General features: G+C 45.8%; 1 protein-coding gene across 4 annotated transcripts in view; it reads left to right on the forward strand.

Moving 5' to 3' along the window:
- Positions 1-10,792, forward strand: part of LOC118936827 (kelch-like protein 5) — a 45,438-nt gene that overhangs the window by 23,004 nt on the left and 11,642 nt on the right. For 3 of the 4 annotated variants that reach the window (XM_036934222.1, XM_036934220.1, XM_036934219.1), the window contains exons 4-9: positions 506-702; positions 1,917-2,129; positions 3,138-3,207; positions 7,626-7,742; positions 8,816-8,865; positions 9,833-10,007. In XM_036934222.1, the coding sequence (XP_036790117.1) occupies positions 506-702; positions 1,917-2,129; positions 3,138-3,207; positions 7,626-7,742; positions 8,816-8,865; positions 9,833-10,007 (822 nt within the window). The remainder of the gene's footprint in view (positions 1-505; positions 703-1,916; positions 2,130-3,137; positions 3,208-7,625; positions 7,743-8,815; positions 8,866-9,832; positions 10,008-10,792) is intronic. The other variant, XM_036934221.1, reaches the window with a different exon arrangement.

The following is a 10,792-nucleotide window of genomic DNA, read 5'->3' on the forward strand; positions in this document are numbered from 1 at the left end:
TGTCCTGGTCAGTCCCCCCCAGTCTTCAACCCTATAGAACCTCTCTGAGTGTCCTGGTCAGTCCCCCCAGTCCTCAACCCTATAGAGCCTCTCTGAGTGTCCTGGTCAGTCCCCCCCAGTCCTCAACCCTATAGAGCCTCTCTGAGTGTCCTGGTCAGTCCCCCCAGTCCTCAACCCTATAGAGCCTCTCTGAGTGTCCTGGTCAGTCCCCCCAGTCCTCAACCCTATAGAGCCTCTGAGTGTCCTGGTCAGTCCCCCCAGTCCTCAACCCTATAGAGCCTCTGAGTATATATGAGGGTTTCCGGTGTACCTAATAAACTGTCGGGTGTGTGTGTGTGTGTGTGTGTGTGTGTGACACAAGTATTTTTAAATATTGAATACACTACAAGTTTACATTTCAATTCTTAGCAACAAAAGTAATCAAATTATGTATCTCTCTGTCTCTCTCTTTCTGTCGGTCTCTCTGTCTCTCTCTCTCTGTGCCTCTCTCTGTGTGCCTCTCCAGGTCGTGTGGAGTTGAGAGAGGACACTATAGAGTGTATATTGTCAGTATCATGTCTCCTCCAGCTCCAGTCAGTCGTCCAGGCCTGCTGTAACTTCCTCATCAAACAGCTCCACCCGTCTAACTGTCTGGGGATACGCAGCTACGCAGACACACAGAGCTGTACACACCTCCACCACACTGCCCACAGCTACACCATGGTAGGTACACACTCCCACAGACACACAGAGCTGTACACACCTCCACCACACTGCCCACAGCTACACCATGGTAGGTACACACTCCCACAGACACACAGAGCTGTACACACCTCCACCACACTGCCCACAGCTACACCATGGTAGGTACACACTCCCATTCTTATTTCCCCTTCCTCTTTCGTGTTTTCCGTTCACTTCACACACACACACACACACGGTCTCCCCATTATCATCACAACTACTGTTTCCATGGAGGGTTGCTATGGTGACTGGAAAAGCTGCTCTATTTCTCTCCTCTCCCTGATTCTCTCCTCTCCTCTCCCTGATTCTCTCCTCTCCTCTCCCTGATTCTCTCCTCTCCTCTCCCTGATTCTCTCCTCTCCTCTCCCTGATTCTCTCCTCTCCTCTCCCTGATTCTCTCCTCTCCTCTCCCTGATTCTCTCCTCTCCTCTCCCTGATTCTCTCCTCTCCTCTCCCTGATTCTCTCCTCTCCTCTCCCTGATTCTCTCCTCTCCTCTCCCTGATTCTCTCCTCTCCCTGATTCTCTCCTCTCCCTGATTCTCTCCTCTCCCTGATTCTCTCCTCTCCCTGATTCTCTCCTCTCCTCTCCCTGATTCTCTCCTCTCCTCTCCCTGATTCTCTCCTCTCCTCTCCCTGATTCTCTCCTCTCCCTGATTCTCTCCTCTCCCTGATTCTCTCCTCTCCCTGATTCTCTCCTCTCCCTGATTCTCTCCTCTCCCTGATTCTCTCCTCTCCCTGATTCTCTTCTCTCCTCTTCCTGATTCTCTCCTCTCCTCTTCCTGATTCTCTCCTCTCCCTGATTCTCTTCTCTTCTCTCCTCTCCCTGATTCTCTTCTCTCCTCTTCCTGATTCTCTTCTCTCCTCTCCCTGATTCTCTTCTCCCCTCTCCCTGATTCTCTCCTCTCCTCTTCCTGATTCTCTTCTCTTCTCTCCTCTCCCTGATTCTCTTCTCTCCCTGATTCTCTTCTCTCCTCTCCTCTCCCGGATTCTCTTCTCTCCTCTCCCGGATTCTCTTCTCTCCTCTCCCGGATTCTCTCCTCTCCCTGATTCTCTTCTCTCCTCTCCTCTCTCTATATTCTCTCTCTCCTCTCTTCCTCTCTCTCCCCTCTCTCTCCCCTCTCTCCTCCCTCTCTCCTCCCTCTCTCCTCCCTCTCTCCTCCCTCTCTCCTCTCTCTCTCTCCCCTCTCCCTCAGGAGAAGTTTGTGGAGGTGGTTAAAGGTCAGGAGTTTCTCCTCCTCCCGCTAGAAGAGATGGACAGATTGTTGTCCTCCGACGATATGAATGTTCCAGACGAGGAAACCGTGGTTACAGCATTGCTAAGCTGGGTCCGCCATGACGTTTCCACCCGGCAACCACACCTGCCCTCGCTCCTCGCTCACATACGACTGCCTTTACTGCAAGCACAGGTCTCTCTCTCTCTCTCTCTCTCTCTCATCTCCCCCATTCTCAAACCTCACATCATCACAACTAGGAATACACCAATCAATCATCCAACCAATCAGTCAGCCAATCAATCAAGAAATCACTCAATCAATAATCCAACCAATCAACAAATCAATCAATCATCCAACCAGTCAATCAACCATCTACCCAGACAACCTGACAAACAGCTAGTAAAACAGCTAGTCAATAATTGGTTAATTAACTGGTGAAAAGCCCTTTAAATCACTAAAGGTCAGATCACCCTCCCTGCCTCTCCAGTTGGTTCAGTCTATGGAGCATAAATCAGTTGGAGCATACCAAACACATTTACAGGGGAGGGGAGAGGGCCCATAAAAGCCAAGATGAAGTGGTGAGAGCTGGAGTAGAGGAAGAGAGGAGACAGTAGTTTAGCAGACAAGTGAAGAGGCTGCCCCCCCCCCCGCCCCACCCGCCTCTCTCATATATATATATACACCTTCCCCAGGGTTCATTCTGTAGTCAACACACAGGGGAGAGGGGGGGGGGGGGGGGGAGAGGGAGGTAAACGAGGAAGGTTGAATTGTTGCTTCAGACCTGTTCTCCGTGATTGATTCATATAGAACACCACACACACAGCAACACACACAGCAACACACACAGCAACACACACAGCAACACACACACACAGCAACACACACAGCAACACACACACTACACTACACACACACTACACCCCACACACTACACCCCACACACACACACACACACACACACACACACACACACACTACACCACACACTACACTACACACACACACACACACACACACACACACACACAGCAACACACACACAGCAACACACACACACACACACAGCAACACACACACACACAGCACCCACACACACACGTCTATGTATTATCAGATTAGTGAGACAACACATACTAGCTGTTAATTTGCTTTTCTCTCTCTCGTGTGTGTGTGTGTGTGTGTGTGTGTGTGTGTGTGTAGTTTCTAGCAGACCTGGAGTGTAACCCTCTGCTCCGAGACAGTGTGGAGAGTCAGAGGCTTTTAATGGAAGGTAGGACACACAGGCCCTGTCCTAAATCTGTCTTCCCTACTGCTGAAGGTAGGACACACAGGCCCTGTCCTAAATCTGTCTTCCCTACTGCTGAAGGTAGGTCACACAGGCCCTGTCCTAAATCTGTCTTCCCTACTGCTGAAGGTAGGAAACACAGGCCTTGTCCCAAATCTGTCTTCCCTACTGCTGAAGGTAGGTCATACTGACAGGCCTTGTCCTAAATCTGTCTTCCCTACTGCTGAAGGTAGGACACACAGGCCTTGTCCCAAATCTGTCTTCCCTACTGCTGAAGGTAGGTCACACAGGCCCTGTCCTAAATCTGTCTTCCCTACTGCTGAAGGTACTGACAGGCCTTGTCCTAAATCTGTCTTCCCTACTGCTGAAGGTAGGACACACAGGCCTTGTCCTAAATCTGTCTTCCCTACTGCTGAAAGTAGGACACACAGGCCTTGTCCTAAATCTGTCTTCCCTACTGCTGAAGGTACTGCCAGGCCTTGTCCTAAATCTGTCTTCCCTACTGCTGAAGGTACTGCCAGGCCTTGTCTTATCTCCCCCATTCTCAAACCTCACATCATCACAACTAGGAATACACCAATCAATCATCCAACCAATCAGTCTGCCAATCAGTCTGTGTTGCTGATAAGAGGGGGCAGTAAATCTCTTTTTACCTGTTCAGACAACACCCCCAGGGGGCAGTACATCTCAACACCCCCAGGGGGCAGTACATCTCAACACCCCCAGGGGGCAGTACATCTCAACACCCCCAGGGGGCAGTACATCTCAACACCCCCAGGGGGCAGTACATCTCAACACCCCCAGGGGGCAGTACATCTCAACACCCCCAGGGGGCAGTACATCTCAACACCCCCAGGGGGCAGTACATCTCAACACCCCCAGGGGGCAGTACATCTCAACACTCCCAGGGGGCAGTACATCTCAACACCCCCAGGGGGCAGTACATCTCAACACCCCCAGGGGGCAGTACATCTCAACACCCCCAGGGGGCAGTACATCTCAACACCCCCAGGGGGCAGTACATCTCAACACCCCCAGGGGGCAGTACATCTCAACACCCCCAGGGGGCAGTACATCTCAACACCCCCAGGGGGCAGTACATCTCAACACCCCCAGGGGGCAGTACATCTCAACACCCCCAGGGGGCAGTACACCTCAACACCCCCAGGGGGCAGTACGTCTCAACACCCCCAGGGGGCAGTACGTCTCAACACCCCCAGGGGGCAGTACGTCTCAACACCTCCAGGGGGCAGTACGTCTCAACACCCCCAGGGGGCAGTACGTCTCAACACCCCCAGGGGCAGTACATCTCAACACCTCCAGGGGGCAGTACATCTCAACACCCCCAGGGGGCAGTACATCTCAACACCCCCAGGGGGCAGTACATCTCAACACCCCCAGGGGGCAGTACATCTCAACACCCCCAGGGGGCAGTACATCTCAACACCTCCAGGGGGCAGTACATCTCAACACCTCCAGGGGGCAGTACATCTCAACACCTCCAGGGGGCAGTACATCTCAACACCTCCAGGGGGCAGTACGTCTCAACACCTCCAGGGTTATGCAGCCTTTTAGTTTGTCGTGGTGTACGTTGATATTTATTAATTGACAGGCTGGTTGACTGACTGATTGACTGGCTGTCTGACTGATTGATTGACTGGCTGGCTGACTGATTGATTGACTGGCTGGCTGTCTGGGTGACTGGCTGGCTGTCTGATTGGCTAGCTGACTGACTGATTGACTGACTTGATTGATTGACTGGCTGGCTGTCTGGGTGACTGGCTGGCTGGTTGACTGACTAGCTGACTGATTGACTGAGTAGTTGACTGGCTGGCTGATTGACTGACTAGCTCGCTGACTGATTGATTGGCTGGCTGGCTGATTGACTGACTAGCTGGCTGACTGATTGAGTGACTGGTTGACTGGCTGGCTGACTGACTGATATGTTGGAACGACGTCAAACACCTGGAAATCATGTGTGTGGAAAGCCTTCCACAGGGATGCTGGTCCATGTTGACTCTACAAGGTGTTGAAAGCGTTCCACAGAGATGCTGGTCCATGTTGACTCTACAAGGTGTAGAAAGCGTTCCACGGGGATGCTGGTCCATGTTGACTCTACAAGGTGTTGAAAGCGTTCCACAGGGATGCTGGTCCATGTTGACTCTACAAGGTGTTGAAAGCGTTCCACAGGGATGCTGGTCCATGTTGACTCTACAAGGTGTTGAAAGCATTCCACAGAGATGCTGGTCCATGTTGACTCTACAAGGTGTCCAAAGCGTTCCACAGGGATGCTGGTCCATGTTGACTCTACAAGGTGTCCAAAGCGTTCCACAGGGATGCTGGTCCATGTTGACTCTACAAGGTGTCCAAAGCCTTCCACAGGGATGCTGGTCCATGTTGACTCTACAAGGTGTCCAAAGCGTTCCACAGGGATGCTGGCCCATGTGGACTCTACAAGGTGTGGAAAGCGTTCCACAGGGATGCTGGTCCATGTTGACTCTACAAGGTGTCCAAAGCGTTCCACAGGGATGCTGGTCCATGTTGACTCTACAAGGTGTCCAAAGCGTTCCACAGGGATGCTGGTCCATGTTGACTCTACAAGGTGTTGAAAGCGTTCCACAGGGATGCTGGTCCATGTTGACTCTACAAGGTGTCCAAAGCGTTCCACAGGGATGCTGGTCCATGTTGACTCTACAATGTGTTGAAAGCGTTCCACAGAGATGCTGGTCCATGTTGACTCTACAAGGTGTTGAAAGCGTTCCACAGGGATGCTGGTCCATGTTGACTCTACAAGGTGTTGAAAGCCTTCCACAGGGATGCTGGTCCATGTTGACTCTACAAGGTGTTGAAAGCCTTCCACAGGGATGCTGGTCCATGTTGACTCTACAAGGTGTTGAAAGCGTTCCACAGGGATGCTGGCCCATGTTGACTCTACAAGGTGTTGAAAGCGTTCCACAGGGATGCTGGCCCATGTTGACTCTACAAGGTGTTGAAAGCGTTCCACAGGGATGCTGGCCCCATGTTGACTCTACAAGGTGTCCAAAGCGTTCCACAGGGATGCTGGTCCATGTTGACTCTACAAGGTGTCCAAAGCGTTCCACAGGGATGCTGGTCCATGTTGACTCTACAAGGTGTTGAAAGCGTTCCACAGGGATGCTGGTCCATGTTGACTCTACAAGGTGTTGAAAGCGTTCCACAGGGATGCTGGTCCATGTTGACTCTACAAGGTGTTGAAAGCCTTCCACAGGGATGCTGGTCCATGTTGACTCTACAAGGTGTTGAAAGCCTTCCACAGGGATGCTGGTCCATGTTGACTCTACAAGGTGTTGAAAGCGTTCCACAGGGATGCTGGCCCATGTTGACTCTACAAGGTGTTGAAAGCGTTCCACAGGGATGCTGGCCCATGTTGACTCTACAAGGTGTTGAAAGCGTTCCACAGGGATGCTGGCCCCATGTTGACTCTACAAGGTGTCCAAAGCGTTCCACAGGGATGCTGGTCCATGTTGACTCTACAAGGTGTCCAAAGCGTTCCACACGGATGCTGGTCCATGTTGACTCTACAAGGTGTTGAAAGCGTTCCACAGGGATGCTGGTCCATGTTGACTCTACAAGGTGTTGAAAGGCATTCCACAGGGATGCTGACCCATGTTGACTCCAACGCTTCCCACAAGTTGTGTCAAGTTGGCTGGATGTCCTTTGGGTGGTGGACCATTCTTGATACACAGGGGAAACTGTTGAGCGTGAAAAACCCAGCAGCGTTGCAGTTCTTGACACACTCAAACCGGTGCTCCTGGCACCTCCTACCTCCTACCGGTGCTCCTGGCACCTCCTACCTCCTACCGGTGCTCCTGGCACCTTCTACCTCAAACCGGTGCTCCTGGCACCTCCTACCTCCTACCGGTGCTCCTGGCACCTCCTACCTCAAACCGGTGCTCCTGGCACCTCCTACCTCAAACCGGTGCTCCTGGCACCTCCTACCTCCTACCGGTGCTCCTGGCACCTCCTACCTCAAACCGGTGCTCCTGGCACCTCCTACCTCAAACCGGTGCTCCTGGCACCTCCTACCAAACCCCCGTTCAAAGGCACTTCAATCTGTTGATGTCATACAAATAAAGGTGTTCATGTATTGATGAATGTATTGATGAATGTATTGATGAATGTATTGATGAATGTGATGAATGTATTGACGAATGTAATGAATGGATAGATTAATGTATTGATTGACGTATAGATGAATGTATAGATTGGCGTATAGATGAGTGTATTGATTGATGTATAGAAGAATGTATACATGAGTGTATTGATTGACGTAATATATTAATGTGTAGATGGATGTATTGATTGACGTATAGATGAGTGTATTGATCTGTGGAGTGATGAATGTATTGATTTGTATTGTGCAGGTATGAAGTACCATCTCCTGCCACATCGGCGCCCCCTGCTGCAGAGCCCCAGAACCAGACCTCGTAAAGCTACTGTAGGAGCCATGTTCGCTGTTGGGGGTATGGACGCTACCAAAGGTTAGCCTCTGATGTTCGCTGTTGGGGGTATGGACGCTACCAAAGGTTAGCCTCTGATGTTCACTGTAATGGGTACGGACGCTACCAAGGGTTAGCCTCTGATGTTCACTGTAATGGGTATGGACGCTACCAAAGGTTAGCCTCTGATGTTCACTGTTGGGGGTACGGACGCTACCAAGGGTTAGCCTCTGATGTTCACTGTAATGGGTATGGACGCTACCAAAGGTTAGCCTCTGATGTTCACTGTAGGGGGTATGGACGCTACCAAAGGTTAGCCTCTGATGTTCACTGTAATGGGTATGGACGCTACCAAAGGTTAGCCTCTGATGTTCGCTGTTGGGGGTACGGACGCTACCAAAGGTTAGCCTCTGATGTTCACTGTTGGGGGTACGGACGCTACCAAAGGTTAGCCTCTGATGTTCGCTGTAATGGGTACGGACGCTACCAAAGGTTAGCCTCTGATGTTCACTGTAATGGGTACGGACGCTACCAAGGGTTAGCCTCTGATGTTCACTGTAATGGGTACGGACGCTACCAAAGGTTAGCCTCTGATGTTCACTGTAATGGGTATGGACGCTACCAAAGGTTAGCCTCTGATGTTCACTGTAATGGGTATGGACGCTACCAAAGGTTAGCCTCTGATGTTCGCTGTTGGGGGTACGGACGCTACCAAAGGTTAGCCTCTGATGTTCACTGTAATGGGTACGGACGCTACCAAAGGTTAGCCTCTGATGTTCGCTGTTGGGGGTACGGACGCTACCAAAGGTTAGCCTCTGATGTTCACTGTAATGGGTATGGACGCTACCAAGGGTTAGCCTCTGATGTTCACTGTAATGGGTACGGACGCTACCAAAGGTTAGCCTCTGATGTTCACTGTAATGGGTACGGACGCTACCAAAGGTTAGCCTCTGATGTTCACTGTAATGGGTATGGACGCTACCAAAGGTTAGCCTCTGATGTTCACTGTAGTGTGTGTGTGTGTGTGTGTGCGTGCGTGCGTGCGTGCGTGCGTGCGTGCGTGCGTGCGTGCGTGCGTGCGTGCGTGCGTGCGTGCGTGCGTGCGTGCGTATCAGGAGCCACCAGTATAGAGCAGTACTGCCTGCGTCGGGATGCGTGGAGCCAGGTAAACAAATCAACCTTATATTATATAATATATTATTATTATTATTAAACCTTATATTTATAGTAAATTATATATTATTATTTTATATTATATATATTCAACACATTTCCCCCCCAACAAATGAAACCTTATATTATATATTATTATATATTTATATTATATATTATTATATATTTAAACCTTATATTATTATATATTTATATTATATATTATTATATATTTATATTATATATTATTATATATTTATATTATTATATATTTATATTATATATTATATATTTATATTATATATTATATATTTATATTATATATTATATATTTTTATATATTTATATTATATATTTTTATATATTTATATTATATATTATTATATATTTATATTAGATATTATATATTTATATTATATATTATTATATATTTATATTATTATATATTTATATTATATATTATATATTTATATTATATATTATATATTTATATTATATATTATATATTTTTATATATTTATATTATATATTATTATATATTTATATTAGATATTATATATTTATATTATATATTATTATATATTTATATTATTATATATTTATATTATATATTATATATTTATATTATATATTATATATTTATATTATATATTATATATTTTTATATATTTATATTATATATTATTATATATTTATATTATATATTATATATTTATATTATATATTATATATTTATATTATATATTTATATTATATATTTATATTATATTTATATTATTATATATTTATATTATATATTATTATATATTTATATGATATATTATTATATATTTATATGATATATTATTATATATTTATATGATATATTATTATATATTTAAACCTTATATTATATTAAACACATTTCTCCCCCAACAAATGAAAGTCCAGTTGTTTTAACCAAAACTAGAAGGTGAGATTAAAGACCCAAAGCTTTCCAGGTGGCGGTGTTGAGCGGGCGCAGACTCCAGTTCGGGGTGTGTGTGTTGGATCGACGTCTCTACGTGGTCGGGGGTCGGGACGGACTGAAGACCCTCAACACCGTGGAGTGTTACGACCCGGACGGTGGCAGCTGGAGCGTCATGACGCCCATGTCCACACACAGACACGGGCTGGGTGAGGATAGACAATACGGGTTGTCTGGTACATACTGTAATATCTATAGGTGTTAATATATACTGTAATATCTATAGGTGTTAATATATGCTGTAATATCTATAGGTGTTAATACATACTGTAATATCTATAGGTGTTAATACATACTGTAATATCTATATACTGTAATATCTATAGGTGTTAATATATACTGTAATATCTATAGGTGTTAATATATACTGTAATATCTATAGGTGTTAATATATACTGTAATATCTATAGGTGATAATACATACTGTAATATCTATAGGTGTTAATACATACTGTAATATCTATAGGTGATACTGTAATATCTATAGGTGATAATACATACTGTAATATCTATAGGTGTTAATACATACTGTAATATCTATAGGTGTTAATACATACTGTAATATCTATAGGTGTTAATATATACTGTGATATATATAGGTGTTAATACATACTGTAATATCTATAGGTGTTAATACATACTGTAATATCTATAGGTGTTAATACATACTGTAATATCTATAGGTGTTAATACATACTGTAATATCTATAGGTGTTAATATATACTGTAATATCTATAGGTGTTAATATATACTGTAATATCTATAGGTGTTAATACATACTGTAATATCTATAGGTGTTAATACATACTGTAATATCTATAGGTGTTAATATATACTGTGATATATATAGGTGTTAATATATACTGTGCTATCTATAGGTGTTAATACATACTGTAATATCTATAGGTGTTAATACATACTGTAATATCTATA

The sequence above is a fragment of the Oncorhynchus mykiss genome, chromosome 10 (assembly GCF_013265735.2).
Source record: "Oncorhynchus mykiss isolate Arlee chromosome 10, USDA_OmykA_1.1, whole genome shotgun sequence".
NCBI lineage: Eukaryota > Metazoa > Chordata > Actinopteri > Salmoniformes > Salmonidae > Oncorhynchus > Oncorhynchus mykiss.